The sequence below is a fragment of the Monopterus albus genome, unplaced genomic scaffold, assembly GCF_001952655.1.
Source record: "Monopterus albus unplaced genomic scaffold, M_albus_1.0 scaffold1.1, whole genome shotgun sequence".
NCBI classification, from domain to species: Eukaryota; Metazoa; Chordata; class Actinopteri; order Synbranchiformes; family Synbranchidae; genus Monopterus; species Monopterus albus.
In genome coordinates this window covers 1,469,091-1,496,761 of record NW_018127881.1, presented here as the reverse complement: position 1 = coordinate 1,496,761, position 27,671 = coordinate 1,469,091, and the positions used below count along the sequence as shown (strand labels likewise).

The 27,671-nt window shown below is 40.9% G+C and overlaps 1 protein-coding gene across 1 annotated transcript; it reads left to right on the top strand.

Annotated features, from left to right (window-relative positions):
- On the top strand, positions 1 to 27,580 carry LOC109964026 (zinc finger E-box-binding homeobox 2). The gene is given in 9 exon segments (XM_020607076.1): positions 1 to 419; positions 21,043 to 21,321; positions 22,620 to 22,829; positions 23,383 to 23,570; positions 23,761 to 23,872; positions 24,072 to 25,591; positions 25,814 to 25,997; positions 26,558 to 26,992; positions 26,995 to 27,580. Coding segments are annotated over 9 exon segments (3,144 nt in total). The 5' UTR covers positions 1 to 361; the 3' UTR covers positions 27,153 to 27,580.
- Positions 27,581 to 27,671: the final 91 nt, after the last annotated feature.

Below are 27,671 nucleotides of genomic sequence, written 5' to 3'. Positions count from 1 at the left end.
CGCAGGGGCGACGAGGCTCTGGTGGATTCCCTCTGTGAAGAGGAGGCGCAGTGTCGCGAATTTGCGACAATATTTTGTGTAACATTAAGGCTGTAGGTCTTACCAACGCTTCTTTGTAAACGAAGAAGGTGAACGTTTACGATGCCAAGACTGACCTCAGGGGCCAACCTCTCTGCTGCTGACATCACTCCTCCTCACGGCTCGTCGCCTCTGCTTGGAGACCCATCAAGGTCTGAGGCTCCCGCTGCGTCCGAAGGCGATGCCTCAACACTATTCATTCTCAGGCAGGCTCTCAGGACAAACACACTCGCACGGCTCTTTGGGCAACTTTTTTTGGGGGGAAACGAAATAAAGCGTGACGATGACAGAAGAAAGTAGAGGCAAACGAAGGAAACAAGCAAACCCCAGGAGAAACCGAGGTAAGAGACGTGCAGCAGTGGAAAGTTTGAATAAGTTGGTAATTGATGCAGTCAGATGCTGCAGCAGCGGACTGAAGCTCTCAGAACGTAATCGATTTCCTCTGGAGTTTGTAGACAATCGATCCGCAAACACTGTATCGTCACTTCACAGTTATTTAGTGCACAGTACTTAAACTACATTGATTTTTCAGTTTTTGCATTCGTGGCCTGTGATTGCCTTGCACCATAAATTGTAGGGATGAGTAGTCAACATTCCTCAGGTTGGCAACCGCGTGAGGATATTCTACCTGAACACATACCCGAGAAAACTGAGAAATAAAAGCTGTGACGTAGAAAATCTGCAAGAAAAAGTGCAAAACCTGCGACCGCACGGGTTTGCGAAACTTCATCGCCCTGACATATATCTTTCTTTTAATGAAAGGTAAATCACCGATGATTTACCCTCTTAGTGAAGGCAGAATCAGATTTAACTAATAAATCATTCAAACAGATCAATAAATCAATCAAACAGAAAAACCTCTCACAGTCCGCCAGTGCGTCTTTGTTGGCTGCAGTTTTATTGCTGTTGAATGTTCTCTGAGATTTACACTTAAGAGGATTTCCTCTTATATTCTATATTACATGCCTATGCACCGTGATTTGGCATTAAGTTTTCACATTTTTCTTTAAATAAACATTTTAAACAGAACGTGAACTGCATCAGAAGTGATGAAAGTATAACTGATTAGAGAGGATTATCCACTGGTTTTTCAAATGCAGGCTTTTCTTTAACTACAAAACCATAGCTTACTTTTATAGTTGTCAAACGAAAACATAGTGTGGCTAAATACAAAAGCTTTAAAACATGAGGAAATTATTTAAAATATCCTACCATGTGCAAGCAGTTAATTCTGCTTAACTTTATTTTTAATCTTTCTGTAATCTTTCATGTCTGACATTATCAATCACCTTATCAAGCATATGAGGAAAGAATGATGCCACTTATCAGTTTCAGTGAATGCACTTCCTACAGCAGGGCTGTGAAACTTGTTGACAGCACGCTGAATTTAGGGACTTTGTCGAGACTGTTCTACATGCATGAGGCAGTGCCTTGTGTGTGGTTCTGAACTCACAAACTGAAGTAAAGATAAACACACCTGCACATGGGTACACATATAAACGTTTGTTCTTCTATCCTGCTGATGAGGACTGAAAGTTTATGCTACGATGACATCCTGCTTCCCTGACCCAAAATCCAAACTATAAAATTATTCACATCATTGAACGTTTCTCTAATTCAACTTGCACAGCCACCTCCTGAATAACTTCAATAAAAACCATCAAACCAGTTGGTCGTTGGTTCTTATTACCATTGCTAACTCTGAGAGACGAGACAGTCCAAGTAACTTCAAAACAGTGCTGATTTATTCAAAGGATCACAGGTAAAATTAACATTACATGCTCAGGTATCTTGCACCTCCAAACTGCTCGCAGGCAGATGTAAGATGAAAGCCCCTGAACCCACCAGGCCTATACATTATATCCCCTCGGTTGGGCTAGCCCCATACTACACAGAAACGTCAAACCGAGATGTCTCTGTTACCAGCTTTGCAGCTGGCCATAGCAGTAGTCAAAACATGAAGCAAATCAATGTGTGTGTGTCTGTTGATTAAGTGGTGTGTAACTAAAAACATTCTCACACGACTTCTAGTAACATGTCGTGACTTAAACATAAGAACATATTATGGCTAAGGCTACAGTTATACACATCATAATAATAATATTACACACCCTGTCTGCTGACAGTCATCAACTCTTCTCTCTAGTTATCCTTGACCAGATGTACCCTGTAGAAACTCATAAGCATGACTAAGCATTTAACAGTCTAACTAGACATCCTATCTCCACTAAACATTTCTAATACATAAAGTATTTATCCAATTTCTATCTGACTAAAAATACCTAACAAACCTTATAATAAATCTTATTTCAAATTACTAGTGGAATGTGTGGTTGATGAGAGTGTTTCGCTGCCTGCTCTGTATTTAATGGAAAGTTGCTGGGTGATGCAGGGGAAGCCATGGGATAACATTACATTTACTCCAAAAGCAAACACAACTGCAAATTCAGAAAAAGAGCACAGGGTTAAGTTGGTCACTAAACAAGCAAGAGCATGTGCACATTAGCTGGGTTTATTCTCTGCTCCGTAGTAGTTCATGAAAGCCTTGGCAACTCAAGCAGTAGATTTAACTGTCTGTGATCTGGTGTGCAACTGCCACAAACCTGCTTGCTGTTAGGAGTCCGTCTACATATATAGTTTATTTATTTACTGTAAGTGTTTCCTCATTTTACTCAGAGAAGTGTGAAGCTCCACCAAGTGTCGCCAGGGTGAGAGCCTCTCTGGTTGCTTAGCATTAACGTGTACTCACATGTGCAAGCGTACACACACGCACACTCTCACCTTTGACTGTCATGTAGCAGTTTGTCGACCAGCCGCACTGTAGTTCACAAATCAACAGTATCACACTACTGTGAAAGCTATCAGTACAAAAGCAAACTTTCTGACCAGGCCCTGTCACTTATCAGACTACCATCAAAACCAGACCAGTTCCTTTTATTTTTGCACTGACCTCAGAGACAAGATAAGTACAGTCAGCGTTCAGGAAGGTAACGGTAAGATTTCAAGGAAGTTCATGTAAAGAAAAAAGAAAGTGATTATAAACTGATGTGCAAGTATGACAACTGTCTTTAATATAATGCTGAAGACTGTTATCTTTAGCTGATCTATTATGAGCCGGGACATTAGTTCAGGACACTTTCTCTTATTTGTCTTTATGTATCTTTGCTTTATAAATTGATTCTACATGCATACCTTTGCTGATGGCATGCTTATACCTAGCATATGCCACACACATCTTCACAAGTCTGTATGTGTGTAGTCCGCTGCGTGTAAATGGTTATATCAGTGTGGAAATGTATTAAATCTTTGTTGGATTTGGAAGGTGCTGCTCTGGAGGCGGCTGTGCAATTGGGGAGTTAAGGGTCCTTGATAAAACCAACTGAATCTGGCGGGGCCGCCTCACAAGACAGCGATTTAAGAACGTTTTCCAAACCAGAAGAAGGAGAAAAAAAAACATAGGCTAACTTTTCTTCTCTCTCCAAGGCGCCTATTGATTAAGTCTGTGTCTCCTCCAGTAAAACTGTCAATGTTCACCAATATGAAGCAACGTGAGGAAATTACTGCCCTTCGTTCCTGGCAGAATGAAAGCAGTTTTGGGCTTGAAGAAGGAAATGATAACCTGTATTTACTGGCTATGAGTGAGAGATTCAGGTTTCAGCGAGTGTGAACTAATTAGCAGGGCACTGATAGCCAGCGGTTCAACAGCCCCCATTCAGGCCTCAGTGCACACTTCATGTATTACGGGCTATTTGAAGCCTTTTTCCTTATGAATAGAGATAATTGTGAAATTGATGCTTTTTGCTGTGCTTAAAACTTTGTTGTAAATACACCAAAACTCAATATCATTTTTAAAATAGAGGAGATGATGTATCTAACAAAAAGTGTGCTGTAGTTATAATAAACTGAAGAATTTATTTTAGCTTTTGCAAAGCAACTTAAACCCAGTCTTTACCTTAATGAATTTCACAAAACGCCCCCGTGTTGCAGTAAATGTTCTTCTAGAGGCAACACTATTTAGATTCCAGCTTCCAAAAATGTTGTGTGTGCTATGCGTAGGCTTTCCCCTGCTCTCGCCCTCAGTGTGCATCTTCACTAGCATGACTCAGAGAGCTGATCACACTCATTCAAACCTTGCTCTTGAATCAGGAGTAGAAATGTGTTTTAGACATATTTAGTCCGATTGTCTTGTGCTTTGTGTTTTGTTAGTCCATGAAAACCTCGCTCTGTTGTCGAGATGATGTGCCTTTTTAAGAGAGCTTTCTCTCTCCCTGTTTCCTTCATCCCTCTTGCTCGTTTTTCTTGTTTTTTCAAGTGCCAATTTATTTAAACTCCTTTCCCCTTTTCTTCTTTCTCCTTCATTGATTTCCAAACCCCAGCCTTTGTATGCAGCTGGGGCCCAGCTGTGTGTCTGTGACTGCATATGTGTGTGTATACATGTATGTGTGTGTGTGTGTGTTTTTGTGGGTTTTTCTGGCACAGTGCTGCCACAGTGAGCATAGCACACTGTACACAAAGGGCTCAAGCAGCAAAAAAGAGAGGGAAAAGGAGAAAGAAAGAGAATAGGGGGAAAACACTGGAACGAGAAAGACTAACATGCTTGTACTGTACTGAGTGGAGGGGCTGGGCCTATTGGACCGGGCCTACTTTAACTGCAGATCTATCTGCACTCAGGGCTGAGGGGTGGGGACCGCGAGACAGCAATGAAGAGCCTAGGCACCAGAGTTTATTACTGGGACTCTTCAAGAGACACAGCTCAGGCATCAGGGCCAGTGGGTGGGAGGGACAGAATAGGAAAGGAGAGGAAGATGAGCTGATGGAGTCGACAGGGTTGGAGACAGCAAATACTGTTCTTCAGCATGAGAAGACAAGAGATGGAGGGGCAGGGATAGAAGAGGCAGAGCAGGCGACACAATGCGGCATAATTTAAGTGTTTCCTCATTTGCTCCTCAACAATCCTCAATGTCCCCAAAGCGGCAAGTGCCACAGATTTTTCCCAGCCTAGCTCTGTGTTAATGCCAGATCTACACATCTACACAGCAATAAAGGGGAATCCCTTGATTGAGTCCCTCTGGTATTTTTCACATGTTTATTCAATTATTGCACATTGTGATGTTTCAGATGGAGCCAAAACAGCCCCATGTTTTACCTTTGTTTCTCTGCCACAGAAGAATTGTGGGGGGGGGGTCTCTGGTATATTAACTCTTGCTGTTTTGAGTTGCAACATAATGTGCACTTTCTCTCGTAAATCCATGTCATCTTCTAATCATAATTTGATCCCTTAGTAGATGAGTGAGTTACTAGGATCAGTTCAGTTGTCCTGATAGAGACACAACTTTACTAAACAACACAACAACACAACTTTATTAAAAACCCGACAGATGAGTCTGAGGATCACACTCCTTTAAACAGTAAGATAACACTAATAGCCACAGAGCTCATGAGGTGTGTGTGCATGCATCTACAATACGTGTCTGGGTATATAGTTGTCACACATTTAACACCAACTATTTCTTGCAAGTTCTCACACATATATATGCAGTTCTATTTTAGCATCAATTGCATATTAACCGTACATACTGTACCCGTCTGATGTTGCAAATGGATCCCTTTTCACTCTTGACAAATTCTATTTGCAGTATTATTATTACATTCTTTGTGATTGCTTTGGTAAGACTCTTCACCTTTAAGTCTATTTGTGGATCTTTCTTTTGTGCTGACAGCCTGAGTATTCTGTGTATCCTGCACATGTTCGACAGAAGAAAGGGGTTTAAACTATTCAGATAGGCAGGCTCTCTGCACACAGTTTATAGAAATGTGCTGTTTTATCACACCTCAAATTAAATTTGGAAACCCTGCTTTAGCTGTCATGTAGTACAAAGCCTAGATGGGTGGCGAGAGAGAGAGCAAGAAAGAGAGAGAGAGAGGAGAGCAGCTTGGCAGGCAGACCAGACCTACTCAGGGGTAGAGTGTGCCTGAATTAGCCAGCAAGGGAGTGAGATATCACAGGACAACAAGCTGAGAGAGTAGCTGTTTGATATGTGGTGTGTAATAGACAAGAGTGGGGTGGCATCAGTGTAGAATGTCTTGAACACTTCACACCTGCTGGTCAGAGAAAAGGAGAAGTTTGTGGTTTCAGTGTGATACTTTTTCGCTGTTGTTTTAGTTGCTTCTTATCTCCTTTCTGCCTTTCTCTTTCTCTTTGTGTGTGTCCAAGTCTATTTTCATACTCTAACCCTTTAAGACAAAAATTTGCCAGTTTATTTTTTGCCTGAACAGAGCTGAGCTTTAACTTATGAATAGCACCACCAACTAGCACAGCCCACTAAAAACACCTTAGAGCTTGAATGTTTAGCTGTGCATTGCACGAACGTATGATGACTGACAAAGGGATCTTGTTTCTTAGGACCAGAGCACAGCACCACATAAAATAAACTTGTGTCGTACATGAATTAATAGTCTACAATAGGAGTATCTGTAATTTTATAATATTATTACATACACATTTTCTGGAAAATAGGTTAAAGAGCTGTGTAAGGATAAAATACTTATTTTTTCAATTAATAGATTCATTTTGTAGGTGATTAAATGTCAGTAAACAGTAAAAACAATTCTCTCTTACAAGGTCCCAAGCTGACATCTTCAGTCTGCTACTGTAGTTTTGTTTGAACAACAGTCCAAAATGCAAAGATATTATCTTAAGCTGGACCAAAAGTGTTTGGCAGTTTTGCTTGATAAACAATTTAGACGAATAATTATTTATCAAAATAGTTCATTGATTTTCTGCCATCAACTAGTCAATTATTTCCCTCATCTCTTCAGTTCTAAACCTCATAGTAATGTCTGTTTGTGATTAATCCAGCAAATGAAACACCCAACAAAAATATGTATTAATGCAGTATTGCCACAATGACCTGTTTAGTGGTTTATATCATTGGCAACAATGGTCTAATTTACAGAGATTCATAGGGATAGTCACCAAAGTCTCACAGTCATCATCTCACAGTACATCATCATATTGCCTAACCTAGTCTACACTATATCTTTGTAAGCTGTTCTCATCTGTTCCTTCATTAAAAAAGGCAGATTTTCCAAATGACCTGCTCTGCCCAGTCCACCACAGTAAATTCTGTCTTCACACAAGGGCTGGGACTTGAACCAGCCCAGGTGAGAAAAAGTAAAACTTGGACCAGAAAGGCATGGGAGACATCGGCCAGCCAACTCCCTTTCTCTCCCTCTATCTCCTTGTACCTGTGATCACCTGGTACCACCTTCATCTGACCCGCACATCCCACTCTGTGGTCCACACACACACACACACACACACACACACACACACACACGTTTGCTTTCATTTTTCATGGAGACTTTACATTGACTTACACTAATTTCCTGGACAGTTACCTTAACCTTAACACCTAACCTTAAACCAAGCTGTCACTCTGAGATTCAGTGATTCACATGGTGCAGACTAGCATTTCGTCTCCAGGAGGAAGGCCAAGTCCCCACAGTGTGTGTGTGTAAACAGGTTTTGGTCTCCTTAATGTGAATGCCAGGTGCATATACACACATTCATACACAGATCATGCACATACCTGGTAGGGAGTAAACACATTCCACATGCTTCACTGATTTTTAGACCCACCTGCAATGGTCAAAGCTTTGGGTCTTAAATTTTACTCACATCTCTGTTTATCTGACTCCCTTCCTCTCTCTCTGTGTGTGTGTGTTACTGTTGCTGGCAGAGTTTTACTTTAGCACATTTCCACTTTGTCTCTGCCAGACATTTTTAAAGGCAGTGAATGCATCAGCTCTTCAGATGTTCTAAGAAATTTTAATTGGAAATGAATCACCACAAAAATTACCATTAATTAATTCATTCAGTCAGCCAGAAATTTTGGCTTGGCTTAGCCCTTTTCGTCCCCAATGGGAAATAAAGCGTCAAAAGTTTACCTCCATTTGTGCAGCATGCTGTGCCTCGCTCCATGTTAAGCTTATCTTTTTTTACAGTAACTCAGCTGTCACCATGCACCACCAGGTTGTCTTGCGCCAGCCTTGTCTTTTTCTGCGCGGTGTCCCCCAGTCTTGGGGATAGACTTTTGGTGTAGACTTGTGTAGTGCAGTTTGGGCAAGGCTTTGGAGGTCCGTGCTGCACTGGTGGAGCCGCTGCATGAAAGAGAGAGAGATGGAAGAGAATGAATGAGATAGGGAAGGGAGGGTAGGTAATAAAAAGCGGAAGTGGATGAGGTGGTTTCTTAGGTGGTTTAAATATGGTTGGCAGAGGAAGGGGTGTGTGTGCCTTTGGGGATAGTCTTGCTCCTGAAAGTCCAATTTAAATCTTCAATTCAATTCTTTTACTACTTGTCAGCATTTGGCGCCATATACTGTAGCAGAACTGGCTTGACATTGCTGTTGTACGGTTGGACCTTGTTCTAGGCTCTGACTTCCAGATCAGCTGAAGTCGTGCAAAAGCACTGCAAGCTTTCCCAAGCCTTGCTCTGATTTCCTATTGTGCTGCATTGTCCTTACTGACAACACTAACCAGGTGGATGAATTTCTCAGCAAAGTGGTTCACTAGCCACTATAATCGAAGCATATGGATTTATGTTGATGCACAAAACTTGTATCTTGGAGGTGGTGATGGTCAAGCCTGTCAGCTTATTAAAGTTTTCTTTAGGTGGCTAAGTTTTGCAGAAAGAATGGCAAGGTCATCGGCAAGATCTTCAAGTTGGGAAAAGAGTGTCCACTGTAAACCTCTGGGCTTGTCAGTTGTTGTCCTACACATGATCAAGTCAGTGGCAGCCACAAACAGAATGGGAGATGATGATGCATCCCTGATGTACACCAGATTCTATATGTAATGCACGTAGAGGGGCGGCCGCGGCTCAGGAGGTAGAGTGGGTGAATGGGCAAATACTGTGAAAGGGCTTTGAGTGTGCTGCAATGCATAGAAATGTGCTACACAAGTATAAGACCATTTACTATTTGCCATTACTTACTGCTCAACCTCAGACAGAGCAAAAATGTTGATATTTGCTAGCAGTGTGCAATATTCAGTTCAGGTATGATAAAGAGCCAAACACCGGAAGCAGCTTGTGCTCAAAAGGAAGCAACACAAAAAAACAGTCAATATCGGTATGCACTGGTCCACTCAGTCACTTATCACCATGTAACAATCTTGTAGTTAGTATTATCTCTTTTTAAAAACATCTCATGATGCGTGACAGGTTATTGGTGGTATAGCAAAATTACAAAACAGGAGGGTTTTTTTGGTCAGTGTCGCCAATAACTAATAAAAGAAAATGAAGAACAAAAACTTTCTGAAGTAGTACAGAATCAGTTTGGTCTGTGTTGTTGGCTTTGGTACCTCAGGAAAATAGCGAAGTTATCTTTACATGGTGCATGTGTCCAGCACTGCAGGAGGGGATGGAGGTTGTAAGGCAGCCTGGCAACATATCAGAGGGAGGTAACATCATCTAAATGATACAATTAGTAGGTAGTTTCATATTAGGACAGAGCTTTAAATGTCAGACACACATCTGAGAGGTTTACTTCACTGACTTCATTGTCATTTTCTCTGTGCTGTCCTCCTCATGTTTGCAACTTTTACTTTTATCTGTCATTTTTTTTGCTTTTGTCTTTCTTCTGCTGTTTCACCATTATGTGTATTTCTCTTCTGTTGTCATTATTCCTTTGACTCTTCTTTATCCACTCTTCTCCACCTCATATCATTTTCATTCATTTTCCTTTGCTCTTCCTTTTCCCCTTCTCCTTTCATATATCTGTCCTCTGCTCCTCCCAGCCTATGCTCCCCGAACCCTGTACCGTTGCCATCGGGTACCCCCTCCCCCAGAGTGACTCCCTTGTCCCACTGACACCACACGCTGCTCCCATTCCCCGAAAACCACTTCAAACAGTGAGCGCCATCAAAGCCCACAGTCAGTCAGCTAGGCAGTCAGCCAGCCAGCCAGCAAGGCAGCCAGTCGGCCAGCCTTCTGCTTCGACTTAAAATTACTGTCGTCCCAGTCGCAACGCTGCTTTCCTCTCCTGATACACATCAAAGATCCTCTTAATCTCCCCAAGTTTGCTTTTTAAACCTTTCTTCTTGTTGAGTCTTTTTATATACATTATTTCATTGGCTGAGGTTTTACTCTCTCTCTCTCTTCTCTCTCTCCTTTTTTCTCAGTCCCTCTTCTTGCCATCACTTTTTTCTTCATGGGCCAGGTCGGTAATGACATGCACACACTCTCATGTGCCGTTCTGCTGTCTTTGCGTTTCCCCCCGTGACTTTAATTAGTTTCTTTTTCAAGGCGTTGGTTCAGTCTTCTCACACACATACACACTCAATACCTCAAGCTAAAACTACCAAACACGTGTAAATTACTATGCAGTATGACTCATTCATCTTCCTAATCAAAACTGCATAGCCACAAAAGAGTTTAATAGTTTAATAGCATGTGTGTTCCTCTTTTTTCTGCCTCTGTTTCTTTACGAGTGAGCCCTAAAAAAGTGATGAAAGAGAGAGGTCAGGATAGAAGAAAGAGAATAGATGGTGTGTGCAGGCATGCGGTGACAACTGAGACAAAAACAAAGAAAATAAAACAGGGTGACACACAGGAAAGGCATTTTTTCCCTATGAACAAAGCCTTCAGGATCACTTGTGGCCACTCCAAATGTTTCTGTGTTCATGTTTCATTTGGAGGATGTAATGCCCATATACACCAGAGGATGGCGCCCAATCTGCATGTTAACCAGGCAAGAACATGCTGCCAGTCATCACCTCTACTCAAACAGCAATTATCATTATAAGGCAAATAATTTTATCACATTGTTAAAGTGGGATCATATAGTTTCTAATTTTACTGAATGATTTCTGAGACTGATACATTCTTGTTGTTTCAGGACATCTCTACTTGTTGGTCCTTATTTTTTACTTTTAGTGATTGAAAGTGTAGAGTAATAGTAAGACAAGGTTGTTGATGTTGTGAGTTGTAGTAGCAGTAACTGTGGGAGCAGTAAGCTGTAAATAACAGGTGATGCTGTAACCATTGTGTAGTGAATAATCTATGATAACTTAATGAGGGTTCCACAGAATTCTTGTATCCTGTGTTTCAAATCTGCTTTGATCTGGTTAGATAAAGACATGTTGGACTTTAATGCAGTAAATTGTCCTTTTCAGGAACACCGTGTCACTCAAAACACCTCAAACAGACAGACTTATAAACAGATGTTTACACAAAGTCAGTGGGATGTCCTGCATATTTTTCACCCTCAAAATAAATCTCTCGCAGTGAGTAACTGAAAGTTGCAGCTCAGTTTGAACATTGTGTAGCTGTTAAACATATAGAGAAGTTTTATTTAGCATACACCCCTATTAAAAACACTTTAGAACATTTGTGCTCTATCAAAGAATGTTTTAATATTCAAAAGGAGGCACTATTGTGTGTGTGTGTGTTTTGTACCAGCGTACAAAATAAAGAACCACATCAGAAAGCTAGAACAGTCCCTGAGCATTTTCATGTGTAAAGAAAAAAGAAGGAAAACAAATTTGGAGGGGGAGACAGGGTTGTTTATAGAGTGGTATGAGAGTCTTTGCAATGGCAGGAGCCTAATGAAGCTGAGTCTGGGTTTTGATTCACAGTGTGGTGAGTGAATGGGTCCCTCTATGACTGTCACTGCAGTCCAGCACCTATCCTTTGCTACATGGAAACAAGCCAGAGGAGGAGGCAGAGAGCCAGCTCAAAATAACGTGCTCCTCTAACCGAGCTAACCTTTCTCGCCAGTCATCAGTACTGTTTCTAGTGCAGCAGATTCACACGGGACATGATGGCACTGACGCTGAGCTCAAACATGGTCATATAGACTGACGCATGCACTCACAAACAGTATGCAAACAGTGTAGCTGGTAGGTAAGTTTATCATTTCTAGTGAGTCACTGTCATGGTAGGTGATTCAAATAACACAATTTAGCATGACATAGCAGGGAAGTCCAGAATGACGTGTTTCGGTGTTTCTTTTGTTACTTTGCCTGATAGGTCAATGGAAAGTGAACGCTGTCTGAGTGTTTATTAGAAATGTGTAAGTGATCAGAGCTGTAAGTCATTATGATTATAGTGAATGATGTAAATTTTCTGGATGTTAAATTGCTAAATAACCTCAGAGAATCCAGAAATACCTAAACAGTCTTGTATTTTGTTATGGTTTACAGCAAAAGTTCGTAACCTTTCTAGTGCATTGTAACTTAAGGCCTAATTCTGGTTGTTAAAAATTTTTCAAAGAGCACCTTGTCAAATAAATGAGAAAAAACATAAAAGAATATAGTCAATGTATGTACTTAATGTATTCAGGGTCATGTTTCCTCACCATATGCTTTAGAGCCTTTACTCTAAAGCAGAGGGTTGTCTCCCACATCACTTTCTCGTTTCAAAAGCGGATCCATTTTGTGTCACTGCATCTGGGGCAATGTTGGCTGGCTAGCTAGCTAGCTAACAACACCTTTGTCACTTCCTGATGATGTGTTGTGAGTAGTTTCATGATGCTCAAACGTAACTGGTCGTTGAAATTAGGCATTTTAATTTGATGTTTTTATTTATGTGAATTCTTGGGCACATTCAATAAATATATAGCTTTGTAAAATAAATACATATTTTTAATCTACCCTTTGCAGTACTACGCCACAGCCTGCCAGATGACGCTTTGAGGCCTGCCAGTGGGCAACAGATCACTTGTTGTGAATGGCAGGTTTAGAAAATTCAGTAAAAAATAAAATAAAATTGCGATTTTAAGATTTTTTTTTATTATAAACTTGTTATATTCTTGGTGGCATAGTGGTGCAGTGGTTAGCACTGTCACCTCACATCACAAAGGGTCTTTGTTCAAGCCCCAGCCAACCTTTCTGTGCTGAGTTTCCATGTTCTCCCTGTGCCTACCTGGGTTCTCCCTGGCTTCTCCAACTTTCTCCCACAGTCCAAATACATGCATCTTAGGCGGTGACTTTATATTCCCGATAGGAGTGAGCGGTGGGTGTGTGTGGCTTTCTGCTTTTAGATTTCAGCCCTGTGATAGACTGCCGACCTGTCCAGAGTGCAGCCCGCCTCTTGCCCAGTGTCAGCTATAGATAGATAATGGATGAATGCTGTATTCTTGGTAGCTCAGACAGCAGAACTTAAATACATTAATAATTAAAAAATGCTTCTCTCTTTACTGTGTAACTTGTGAGCTGCCCATATCAATCAAGAAGGATCACTAATGTAGAAGCTGCATGTATCTGCTTTGAAGGTAGAAGACATTGTCAGTCAAAGTAATTTTTTTTAACAGATGTCATTGTGGTGGTCTACAGGACAGGTAAACATGGTGGAAGCCATGTAGACAGCAGCATACAGGAAACCTCCAAAGGAAGAGCAGACAACCACATAGGCGTTTTGCACACCTCTTCACTCACACCTTGACTCATTTCTGCAGAGAAAATCTGATTAGAGCATTTTTGTGTGTGCACATAAATTGATGATTTTGTTTGGTGTTATGTGTTAGTATCAGAGCAGTAAGACTTTCTAAAATTGTTTTTGTGGTTTTTAGTGCAATTTTTCTCTTAAAGGAAAAACTCCAGCATGCAACATGCAGACAGAACATTTAAGTATTAGACCTGTGTAGTGCCACCATTTTTTACTTTCATTTAAGTGTGACATAACATTCCTTTCCCAGGTCCAAACTCCCCCAGACCCAAATGGTGGAGCCTACTACTCTCTACACAATAACATCAACACTGGCGAGGCATCACAGAGTAAAAAAAAAAGGACTATATTCTTAAGATTCAAATAGAGTAGTAGTCAGTGTTGCTGTTCTGCCTGGCGGCCTGGTAACCAAACGTTATTACACATTGTAGTAAATTTATTTCTATATATAGCTATATAAACTGCTCAAAAAAATTAAAGGGAACACTTAAATCACACATCAAATCTTGATGACTGAATTAATCAATTGAAGATTTTTGGAGGCTACAAAAATATACCATGGATGTCTAGAGTTGACTCACCACAGTCTAAGAATATATACAGTAGCTGGGTTGGGAATCTACAAGAGCGGGTGAAAGTAAACCCTGTGCATGTGTTTTGCCTTCACATTACCTCTTGTGCTGTAGCTCCCAGTGAGTCACAGCTCTGTCATGGCTTCACCAGCACATGCTGTATATCTGTATATGAAACTTTGTGGTGGGATTATCTGTCTTAATGTCTCTCTGAAATGTATAAATACAGACACAGTAGCAGCAGAGAATGACATCCGAGTGTATGCTTAGTACGTTTAGTATTTATTCCATCGTGGCATCACTGTGCTGCAACATGAACATGTACTAATCAGAAACATTTTTAATCTCATTACAATATGCATTTATAGAATTCCCATATGTGACAAATGAAACTATTACAAAACAGAGAATCCTCATTACATACTGTATAGTGTTTAGAAAATGCTAAAGCTGAGGAAAGATGTGCAGTACGCACAGGTAAGGTGCAAATATTAGTAGTTTACCCTCATGAGTTAGATTTGTTTGCCCGGCAGCACACTAACTGTTGGTTTGATGGCTTTGCTGTTCATTATTTGAGCTTGTTTGCTGCTGGATTTTTGTCATCACATTGTTTGCTGATGTTTTTCTGATGTTACATGAGCACAGGTTTCCATTAAGCAGATGTGGATCACTTTGTGATGCAGTGATGAGACATTTAGCTAGAGAATAACAGATCTAATAATTGCTTTTTAGATGCCAGGGCCCTTTTTTTTCGAGCAGCCACGGCAGATGTACACAATAGTGTTACACTTGATGTTTTGGAGGCTGTGCTTTGATTTACCCAGGCTCCTCTGAAATCACACAGAGTACTCATATGTGAATAATGAAACTAAGCCCTGCACACAGTCACAGTAAAAGCACAACTTGTTGACAAATCAACTTTGTGAGTGGTATCAGTGAACCGCTTCTTTGAAGCAAAAAAAAATGCCAAAAGGGATTCTGCTTTTGTGTCACAAGGGCCTTAATTGAACAGAATCATTAAAGGCCACACTGAACAAAGGCAGAATAGTTTCAGTGTGGTGTTTGTTGTCAGTAGAGCCTTAATCAATATGAGGAAATAAGCTTAGTGTTTATTTCTTGAACTGATTGTTCTTTGTAACCCGGCAGACACTGCCCCTCTTCTTGTGGTAGTGATTTAAATACTTTGACAGGGTGGTGTCTCCTAATGAGTGGGCCATCTAAAGGCTCAGTCATGACTTCACTGCTATGGCACTGCATGGGCTTTAACTTTTCTGAAAGCAGTTCAGATATTCAAGCAGCCCCCCCCACATACAGATACAGTTATTGTGATGTATTTGCTTGTTTGTTGTCGCCATTTTGCCCACAAAACAAATTGTATATGTTTGTTTTTCTGTGTTTCTCTGTACCCTAGTTTATGTGTAAATATGTGTGGGCCTGTGTGTTGAGGGAATTTCCCTCAGTCGCGTTTTTCACAGTTCAACATTATTTGTGTCAGGGACATTTTGACACTGTTGCTTTCTGTCTCGTTCTCTAATCCCTCACTCCTCTGTCTTCCTCTTATCTCTGTCTTTCGCCATCACTCGTCTTGCTTATGCTCTGTGTGCTGCATCCTTTGTGCTCTGGTCTCTCTGCACTTCTATCTCATTCTGGTCACCCTCTTTCTCTATACCACAGCGCTGTATAGTAAACACACTGCAAGAATGCAAAATCACATACTGCACCACAAAACATATTTTAGCATCTCTTCCTTTAGACTAATATGACCTTTACAAACCCCATCACAGTGTTACAGTTTCAGTCTCATTTATTCTCACCAGCAGCAATTTCAGACTTTTTTCTTTCTGGGCACGCTGCTAACAAACTCAGAAGCAACTGTAATTAGCTGAACTAAAACCTAACTACATGACTAAGACACTCATATCAGTGTGTTTGTGGTTATTATGACCGTCATTAGACAAGAATGCTTGCACTTCCTCTTCTCTGGCCATAAACATGCTGCAAAACTTCACATTACCACCATTCCTACTGATTAACATTTAATTTAGACCATTTAATCCTCAATTTGCTGTCAGCATTCATGATATAATATGTAAAACATTTGGATAAATTGAAATTAAATGTTGCATTCATAAATGAGGCAACCGCTAAGAGGAAAATTCCACTCATTTTGGAATTGTATTGGTATCATCATATCATATCTTATTGTTTGCAGGTAATAATATTTATTATATATTTGGTGGATGCTGTCATGTGGGCAGGTTGTTGTTATGGCAGGTCAGACCCAACCAGATCAAGCCAAGGTGCCAAACCTGTAAGGAGCCGTCACCCAGAGAGAGACAGAGAGAGAGAGAGAAAAAGAGTTACTGCTAAGATGAAGGAGATTAGGTGGGAGGTGTTTGTTCTTGGTTGCGGTCCTCCCCTGACTCATTGTACAAATGTCAGTCAGCAGGTATGAATAGCAGCGCTGCCATAGTGAGAATTTTACAAATGGCATGTTTGATTTCCGCAATATATTAAAAGAGAGGTCATTGCTGTCGACATGAGCCTGCTCTGCAGAGAAATATGGATCTACCTCGTCTCTGAAGTGCTCCCATAGGTACTGTAAAATGACAATGCACACATCTTCCTGTGCTTGGGTTTTGTTTTGTGTGCGTGTGGGCGTCCATGACCCTCCTATGGTATTTTATCGAGTTCAAAATAGTAAGTGTTTAGTTTCTTTTGTACTTGTGAAACCGTTACAGCTTTAACTGTACCAAAAAGCAACATTTAATACAACAATGAAACCTGATAACCAGATGATGTTTAAAGTCATATTTAAAATCTATTTTTTGACATCAAAGGGAGTTCTGTTATAACACACACATGACTGATCAATACGTTTTTAATGACGCTTTGGTGTATTCACTTGACCAGAACTTTGCTTTCCTTTCTACCATGAAATGCACCAGATGGTCCTGTAATGTTCCATGCGCACAACCCATTGTTATTACACTTACTGTATGTATTATGTCATATGGAACGCAACATAGATCCTGTCTCATCTAGATAACCTTTAATTTATATAAAAGTTTAAAAAGCGATTTGATATAGAACTTTAAAAGGTGAAGGCAAAGTATTTAAACTCTACAAAATATAATCTTTTACTTTCTATCTATATTTTAAGGTCATTTTAATAGCAATGTGTGTATAATAGTTAATTTTTTTGTTTGTAGAACAAAAAGTACAACTTGCAGTTACCTTTTCACAAACATCCATGCACACAAATAATATTTGTTTTTAGTGTGCATCTCAAACTGCCGTCATATTTGTGTGGTGTGGAGAAACAATTTATTTGGTTGTTCTTTTGAGAAATAAATATCTAGTAATTTGCATCAATACCGTTATTGTGGCTTTTATGGAATGATGAGGAATTGTAAAAATCAACAGAAGGGTAACAATAACATTGCGCTGTAAATTGGGCCTGGCTTTGTTTGTTACCATTTAAAGCCAAAAGAAACAAACAATTTCTAGACAATTATTGCATGCGTACCATATAGCCACATAATTACTAAGTCAGTACCAGATTGCATGTGTGCATTGTAAAGTCATCTGCAGCTCAGTATGATATTGCACAGTAGATGCCCTCTGGGATATAAACAGTCTGAATGAGACCAGCACTGAAACAGTCAAACAAATGTTGAGAAGCTTTTTTTTTTTTTTTTTACCTTATTTGTCTTTTTTAGTTGCGGTTTGTATTTTAATGTGTTTGTGTCAAAAATGTTTCTTTCTGTGTCACAGAAAGGAAATGTTTCAGACATTATCTGTTTCTGTCTAACTTTGGAAAACTGGCTCAGCTATGTAAATAGTAAACAAACTGTGGGTCGTCATTTTTTAGGCTTCAGAACAGATTTGAGATGGCTCACAAGCTCCCAGAATACAACCATGCATTTGGTTTCTGTATTTCTGACTTGTGTCCCGAGCTAAAGACAAAACAAAGCAGACTTCCTGGCAGGCAGACCATCAATTGTTCAGATGTTCAGTCACCATCAGGGAGGATAAGCGACAGACCAATTAAAATAGTGCTGCATTGTTTCCCTGAACCCACTGTTGCTGTCAGTCCTCAGAAGTGTCACTAATTGAGGGTGCCAAGCATGATGCAGCACAGTTCAGTTAGAACTCTGGATATGAGTCACATTCCCCCCTCACACATTATAGTGCACGCACAATAAGCAGTGTGTTGCTGCACTTTGCTTGATTTTTTTGTTCGAAGTCTTCCAGCAAATTTTCTTAAAACTCTTGCACATTGCATGAATTTATCAGTCTCTTTTATACCTTATACACCGTGTATTTGTTCAGGCAAAGCCCCTGCGCCACAGATTTAGCTGTCCTGCTGCTCCAACAACAACAACAAAGACCTATTTGAAGGATGCAGTTGCATTCCAAATAAATAAATCAGCGGACCTGATAATGAAAGCCATCCCAGCGCGGTGCCGCTTAATGACAGCAGATATAGGCTTAGTGTCACTTGCTGTCTTGGGAGAGAAAATTAGAGCCAATTTGATGCTAATCTGCACCAGATTTCTCTCTTTTTGGGCCCAGCAGCGCGTCGTATCATCCAAGGAATCTCCTGCAGAGCTAATAGGTAGACCTCAACTACATCACATCACTTCACAGCTACAGCTGCCTGCTGTAGTGGAACATATTTGATGACCAATTTCATCCCCCATAGTAGCAAGTCATTCCTCCCCATGTTAGTAGAGCAGCACCACATGAAGCGTACATTGGGGTGATTCACAGTTTTCGCATGGGCTCATGTTTGGTTTTTTTTTTACAGGGGCTTATTGAAGCTGGGGCAGGACATATGAGCTGCTGATGCAAACAGATACATTTGTAGGTGTTATAATTAGAGATAAGCTATTATACTCATCAGAAGAATGTGTGTAAATATGTTTGTGATTACGGGCCAGCCCCCTGTGCAGCAGCACTGGGTCCCTTTTACTGTTTCAGTAACAGAGTGAGTGTGAGTGTGTGTGTGTATATGTTTGTGTCCTCTAGTTGCAAAGTTGATGGGGTAGATTTGCTAAAATGTCTCCACCAGTGTACAGTCACAGGGTTTTGTCACTGTGAGCTCTGGGACATAACTGCATGTGCAGAGGAGTTGAAAGCAAAATACTCATAAAATATTGTGTTGACAGGCCCGTGAGGGAGTAGCTGGAACAGCTCGAACAGAAATGAAACTCTTTCTATACTGACTTAATGTTGTTTTGACAGTTTAATGAATAGACACTGGTCGTGTTTTGTGAACTGTAATGAACTGTGAAACATTATTTTCACTGATGAAAAGCGGCACAACACTCTCTCAAGGCCAAAGAGGAAAATGTATTTAAACCTAACAAGAAACAAGACCATGTTGTATTGTGACTTCATTAGATACTGATCAGAAGCCTTAGTTTTACAGCCCAAAAAAGAAGAATTGGTTTGCTGTACATTGGCAGAGTCTGTGATCTCCATATGGGCTGGCTTTGTTTGATGATATATTTCAAAGGCGCTGGAAACGTCTAGTTGTGTTCTTAACTGGTAATTACTTGGTTGTGATTAGATATTGCCAATCAGTGAGAGGAAAACAGAGCGTCCTCAAAAATGTCTTGGAAATAAAAGCCTACAGCTGAAATCCCAGGCATGTGTTTGTGATTGTCATTGCTATGGGAAAAGTAACGTGCTTTTCCAGTTTTGCTACACTCTGTGCACCGAGGGTCCGTTTTTATATTACAACATTGTTTATCTTTTTTTCTTACTGGTGTACTAGACCCCGGTCACATTATAGTCACACATACATGAACTGAAAATATAAATGTAGGTTTGTTGTTTGTTGTATCACAAAAATAGTTTTTTAACAGTAATTAAATATAAAGCCGCTTAAGTCCAAAGTTACACACAGCATGTAAAATAAAAAAAAAATTGCACAGAAGACAAATACTTTATTTGACAAACAGTAAACTTTGTAGTTATAATGATTAATATCACCATTAAAAGCATTTGTGTTTTATGGGGTTAATGTTTGCTTAACAACGTAACACTTAGAGATTGGAGTTTGTTTTTTATGTATTTCATTATTTTCTTTTTCAATATTAATTTTTCAGTTGGTTTCAAAATGAAAGTCACACTTTATTCTCAGTACTCTCAGAGTAAAACAGTGCCTTTGGAAATTAATCAGAAATTACTATTAATGTCTTATTTTGCTGTGTCTGAAGTTTTATATTGTGGAATTAGCTCAGGAAAATATTTGAAATATAATTTAAAGTTGGGACCTTCCTCTTCGAGTTCTGGATCTCCTTTGTGCAGTTGCGTATGGTTTTGTTGTTGCATGAAGAGCATGTCTGCTCGAATTGCTCATGATCCACACATCAAACTACACAAAGCCTTGTGCAATATCTTATGATTAGAAACACATGGAGCAACTTCACATGAAGACAATGTCATTTCTATTACTTACAGAGAAAAAGACTAAAGACTAAATAAATAGCAACTATACAGTCGCTTCTTTTTTTGATTTAAAACATGTAAGACATGGCTCCGAATTTAGAGCATTTTTGAATTTCTAGTTGTGTTTTTCCCCATTTGGTTTCACTTCCTAACATATTATTTTAAACTGTGTAGCATTGTCCTTGATATCCACTTGTCATAATCTACAACTCAACTGACTAATCGCTATCAAAAACAAGGAATAATTGTCTTTTACATTCTGAACCATGTTTGAAAAAATAAATACATAATAACTGGTATTTCATTTAACATAGATTAAAAACACGTGTATGATATTTGATTTTTAAAATATTTCAAAATACAATATAGCACAGAAAAAATGATATATTCCTAATGAGCATACTGAACAGCAGGCATTACCTGACTTAGCTTGAGCTGACATCGTTGGTCCCTCTAAGGCTTTTCTTCTTTCCTCCTCACAGTGGATCCTGAGGAAGTAACTTCACTGGGATCTGAGGAGGAGGATGAGGTGGGCCTGTGGAGCCTGGAGCCCCAGGACTGCCAGGAGAGCCTGGACAAGATGAGCCTGACACCCAGAGAGGAGACAGAGGAGCCTAGCAGTCCTTCTTGCACCACGCATCCACACAGCCTCAGCCCTGGCAGAAAATACTACTGGGCACAGGCGGCACCAGAGGCCAAGGCAGCTGAGGATGCATCCACCACCGACAAGGAAGGAGACCAGGAATCATTCATGATGTCCTGTAAGTCTGTAAACCATCTGCTATGGGTAAACCTCTTATGATTTGAACTATGAAAACATCCCCACATTTCTTTCTGAGGAAATGAGGCCTGCAACAAAGCACTATGCATGTAATATGTATTGTATACAGCATGAGGCTGTTGTGTGGAGCACTACAGTATGTGTAAACAAGTTTACAGTGGGTTTTTTTCTGATGCAAGACGTGTCCAGTCTCATGATGCGTCTCAAAGCCCTCTAGATACACCTTCATATCAGCTCCTTGTGAAACCATGCCTTCCCTACAAGCTGTTCCCTTTTTTTCACTCCTCTCTCTGAAAAGACAGGCTTCTGAAAGCATGACAAAAGAACTCATCCCCCACAATATCACTATATTTCCATGCATCAAAGAGGTGACGTTACGGTACTGAAATCAGCATTGCGCGACGTGAGGCTTTCCCTTTTATTTAGGAGAGATCAAAGGCTTGCGTGGCTTGCCTACTAACAATCACTTAGCTCCTTCGCCTCATGTGATTTGGTCTCGCCTGATGAAGGCAAAGCTGAGTTTTTACAGCGCTCAACCACACAAGCTCTTCCCTTCACCACATAAAAAACTACTCAAAATATGCCAACATGTGCAAACATTTGAAAAATCTTCCTCAAAGTCGCTGTTAGCAAAGCTCACTGGCTTGTGATAGGAGGCGCCGTCTCTTCTTTACGTACATCTGTGGCTTTCTCTTTGTGCCTGCATGTCAAAGCATTCAAAGACATGGAGGACAATGAATTCTTAATATCTAGTTTCATATCTGGGCAACCAGTTCCCTGAATCTATTGTTTTATCTGTCAGTCTGTTTAAGTAAACAATTTAGTCCCATTAGATTCAGTTGCACTTTACAGTTTATCCCCAGTCCCTTAGCACACACACACATTTGCACACATGAAATTGTGACAAGGCATGTGTTTTTCCACAAAGCCAGAGAGCAAATGCACTCTAAAGAACTTCATTTACAACATATATTTAGGTAAAGTCACATATTAATGAACATCTCAGTCTTAACTGGAAAGAAAAACTGTACTGTGATAATTTTTTAGCCTGTTGGTGCTGTCTTAGTTCCTCATGTAGGCTTTGTCAGAGAGACTTTTAATGCAGTTAAGTAAAGGAGAAACCCATTAGGTAAAATACATTTTCCTGTTAATGTCATGAAAAAGGCTGAATGTTTGCATGTATCAGATGTTCAGTGTCAAGCAAGAACTGGTTAAAAATAAATATCACTCTATTCATAGATATTTCGGTTCCTCTGTTTTTCTTTCTCTGTTGCCCAGATAAGAATTCAGACTCCCAAAGTGCCTTGAATGACCTGACTCACTATGAAATCCTTGCCCAGTTGAGGAAGACCTCTAACTCAGCCAGTCTTTTGGACCATCTGAACCATAATGGCACAGCGGCTGTGTACCACCAGGGCAGTAGGAACGATGAGCTGCCGCCTGCCATCTGGTCGCCTGGAGCTCAGCACCGCTCACCTGAGGGAGCAGGTAGATGAATGTTAGCAATGTTACTGAATATAAAATTAACAAATATGAAGCTGTTACTCTAAACTAGATGGTGTGTTGTTAGTTTTAATAAATGTCACTCAACTGCATCATACTGTAGTTATACATCAAAATACAAACATATACGTGGCATGTATGCAACACGCATAAGACTTTATTGTTTGTATCTATAATGAAATTAGATCATCTGAGCTCAAATTCACTCCGATCTGTGAGTCAGAAGACATAATAGTGCATGTCTTTCATTCTGTACAACACTGACACATAAGCACAGGTGCCCTATGACTCATTTTTCATAATTTGTGCAACCTGAGATGACAGATAATAACGTAGCTTTACTTAAGGTGAGCATGAGTGCGAAAGGCTGGCAGCCTGCCCTGCATCTTCCTCAGTGCATGGCGGGATAGACGCCAGTCTCCCATGACCCTGAGCAGCATACTGTATGTGGTTTAGAAAATAGTTAGTTAGATATTTGTAATGAATGCATGGAATTTTCCATGGCCTGTGTAAAATGTCACAACTCTCTGGACTCCAGATGCAGGTAGCACACAGCAGGCCTGTCCGTTCTGCCACAGGGTGTATCAGCGAAGAACCTCTCTGAGGGACCACATCAAGTGCTGTCAGGAGAGGGGGGGGGTGCACATAGTCTGTCCACAATGTGGATACACTGCCACCATTAGGGAGGAGATGGAGCGGCACCTGGCTTTTCACAAACAAATACAGGTGAGACAGAGAAAGCATGACAAACCTTTACAACTACAATCAAGCCAATATGTATCACCACTATAATTGCATTATGTTTTTATTTAGTTTGTTTGATTTGTGTTAGAAATAATCATATTTCTTAACACTGTGAAATTGCTCCCTATGCATGTTTGTGTATAAAATTAATATCAATGTTCTGTCTTCGCAGGGTCCCATCGTGCTGGATCAAGGAATGGAGAACAGAAAGTTCAAATGCCTGCAATGTGGGAAAGCGTTCAAATACAAACACCACCTCAAAGAGCATGTCCGCATCCACAGCGGTGAGACAAAATGATATCAATACACTTGTGCTCACCCATCAATTTGTTTCCATTGTATCCTTAACCATTAATTATATAGTTCATGACAGGACAAAATAACTATGGAAAAAAATGTGAAACCATCACAGTCATGCGGAAGATATTTTCAACCTTGTGGCATCTTTTGACTAATGCCTCCTTAATGTGTTTTTTCCTTTAGGTGAGAAACCTTACAAGTGTTCCAACTGCAAGAAACGTTTCTCTCATTCTGGCTCCTATAGCTCTCACTTAAGCAGCAAAAAGTGCCTTAGTGGTGGAGGAAATGGAGGTGGCATTATGGGAAGAGCCAGTGGGGCAATTAATGGACATAGCCAAAATTCCAACTACTGTTCATTTCTAATGTCTCCCTCTGCAGGCAGGGGGACAAACAGTAATGAAAAGGGCTCTCTCTTGGCCTCACAGAATCAAGATAATACCAGGTCTCTGAGCCAAGTACCAGAGAATTCTCAACAGCTTTCACTGCAGGACCCTAACCAGAACCCCACAGCCTTCTCAAGAGCCTCAGACCTGGCTCAGCTATGGGACCCATCAGCAGAGCCCTCTCTAAGAGCCAGTATCTTAAATGGGAACACCCTGCTGCCATTTCCATACCCTAGGATCGAATTTGAGCAGATGCTGCAGGAGATGCTTCACAGGGAGGTGAAGAAAGATGAGGAGATAGACGGAAGAGAAGGCTCTGCAGCAGAGAAAAGCAGGGTGATTCACAACGGAGGAGATCCTGATAGCAAGATGTCACCTGTCAGGAGAAGAGAGTCAGTGACGTCAGGTGAAGTGGAGAGAGCTGTGCTGGGGGTGACATGTCACTGGTGTTCACAGCTTTTCCCCAACATGGCGGTGCTTCTGCAGCATGAGCGCTACCTCTGTAAGATGAACCGAGAGGCGGTGGAGGTGCCTGAGAGTCTTCACAGCAAAGACCACCCTTCGTCACCTTTATTCTTCCCCGGATCTGCTCTCCAACCAGAGAACCATAAACGAAGTGAAGTAACCAATGGCCTGTCTGGAAATAAGTCACCCTTACAGAAGCCCAGCTGGCACTCAGTACCGCATCAGCTTTTGGTTGTGATGCACTCTCCCCCACAGCCCCACCACGATGCCCTGTCATCACGATCGTATTGGCCAGGCCATGAAAAGGGAAGCCCAAGCCAACCAATCAATCATTCCCCAGAGCTGTCATCACCTCAAGCCAGAAGAAGAGCTCCCTCGTCACGATTCGGTTCTCCTGTCTGCCTTGACCTCACCAGCTGCCCTCCTGAACTCTCCTCACCTCAGACTAGCAGCCCCTGGTCTGCACAAGACGAACCTCTGGACCTCTCCCTGCCCAAGCAGTTCTCAGACCAGGAGGGGAGGCACAAAACTGTCAACGGCAACTCAAGCAAAGGAGAAAGGAGAGAGCTTGGGACTCAACAGCTTAAGAGACCAAGTCCAACTTTGCATCTGTCCCTTCATCACCACCCCACCTACAGCGGGACCAGAACTCCTATGTTTCAACGCTCCCTTTCCCTTGGTTTTCCTGTATTCAACCAATCTGGTTTAGGGATTTCAGGGCACGAAGGCATCATACCAGTTCCATTCGGCCAGTCAGCTAATAGCACTGGGTATCTCTCTCCTATGGCTTACATGATGGAGGCAGATACAGAGGCTACACTGAAAAAGATCCAACAGGAGAGACAAGCTCTCATGGTGAGTAAGGACTTGCTTAAGCTTTAAATAAAGCGCCCTGCAAAGGCTTAATAAACAACAGCCATAATTAACATAATTTCTTCACAGGGTGATGTGTTAAACTGCGGAGCTTTGGACTACCTCACTCTAATGGATGAAGGGCTGGAGGGAGAAGGAGGGCCAGGGAGGAAGAGACTGAGGAGAAAAAAAACACCAGCCATAATTAACATAATTTCTTCACAGGGTGATGTGTTAAACTGCGGAGCTTTGGACTACCTCACTCTAATGGATGAAGGGCTGGAGGGAGAAGGAGGGCCAGGGAGGAAGAGACTGAGGAAGACAGAGGAGGGCCTGTACGCTTGTGACATTTGTGAAAAAACCTTCCAAAAGAGCAGCTCTCTGCTCCGACACAAATATGAGCACACGGGTCTGTAGCTTGTGCATAATTTGCAAAAACACTTCAATTATGTACCATTTCCAGTCAGTTAGAGATTACTACATAATTTGTTTACTGGTATTATTCAGTTTTTGCTGAGAGATGTCTTTATGATAAATATGAAGCTACAGGCCGCAGCTGGTTTGCTTATCTTAGCAAAAATCTAGCCCAGCTCTGTCATACATTCATATAATGTATCTGGTTTATTTAATCTATTCAAAAACCAAAGGGTAAAAAGCAACACATAACACACACATAAAGCCATATGTTGTTGCTTTTACATGTCAGTTTTTGCACAGGCATTTGAACTGTAATGTGTTCATTAATGAGCTTGAGAGGTGATTTTGTTACCTTTGGACTAAGCCAGGCGAGATGTTACCATTTCTATGGTTTGTGCTAAGCTAACCAGCTGCTGTCAAACTATTCAGTTAAATTGTTGATGAAAAAGAAAAATACCTACTGCACCTTTCAAGAGATTTTAGTACACAAAAAGTCCTAAATGTTTTCTCTATTAAAAGAAAAAAAGAAGTAATTTTTGTTATTTATTACAGGCAAGCGTCCGCATGAGTGCAAGATCTGCAACAAGGCGTTTAAGCATAAGCATCACCTGATTGAGCACAGCCGACTGCACTCCGGAGAGAAACCCTACCAATGTGACAAATGTGGCAAGCGCTTCTCTCACTCTGGCTCATATTCCCAGCACATGAACCATCGCTATGCTTACTGCAGCAAAGACCAGGATCCAGACCAAGACCATGAGGAGATGCCTTTCACCCCAGGGCCAGGCATCACTTTCAAAACCGATGAGACCCCTTTGTCCATGGAAGATGCTCAAACTCCACATTCTTTCCTCAGTGATTCCAGTTTCGATGGAGCTCCAGAAACCCTCAAAGGGGAGGAGGAAGAGGAGGAAGAGAAAGAGGCAGAAGTTAGTGATGGTCATGTAGAAGAGGCACATGTGAGTTTGTCAGGGGAGCAGCTGGAAATTAGCTCATGGAAAGCAACATGAGAGAAACTGTTGTGAAAAAACATAGTGACAGCGCACAGAGCCACATGTGCGATGGAGACACTGAGGACCAGAGAGGAGACTTGAATAAATGTGAACTAAGCCTGGATTTAACTGATTTACCCAGAATAAAATCTTAAGGTGACTTTAAAGAGCCCATGGCATGCTCGTTTTGCTCATTTCCAGCCATTTAATGTTTAATCTTGGGTACTTCTAGCTTTGCATCCGTCATAACTCCAAATAGTCTGTAATTATTTTAGAATGATAAAACTAGAAAGCCTCTTCTTAAAAGCGAGAGGATAGTTCCTGAACACGCGCAACTCCTGCTTCCGGTGTTGTGTTGAAAGTGGACAGCACAACGAACCACAACGATATTAATTCACTTGAATTTCTTCTGGATAGAGAGGTAAACAGTATATGATGAAAGAAATTTGTAACACTCTAAACAAAGCAGGTAGTTGAGAAAACCCATATTTTAAGACACAATAACTTCTCCAGCCAATCCACAATTCTCTCTACAGAAACAAGACATTAAGGCATTTTTTTTAAAGCTTACTGTTAAGTCCCACCAAGCAGTGGAAACATCACTCCCTTTCAAGTAGCTCCAAGGTCAGTAAATCCAACCGGTGGTTGCTGCGTCCAAACCAAACAGGTACTGT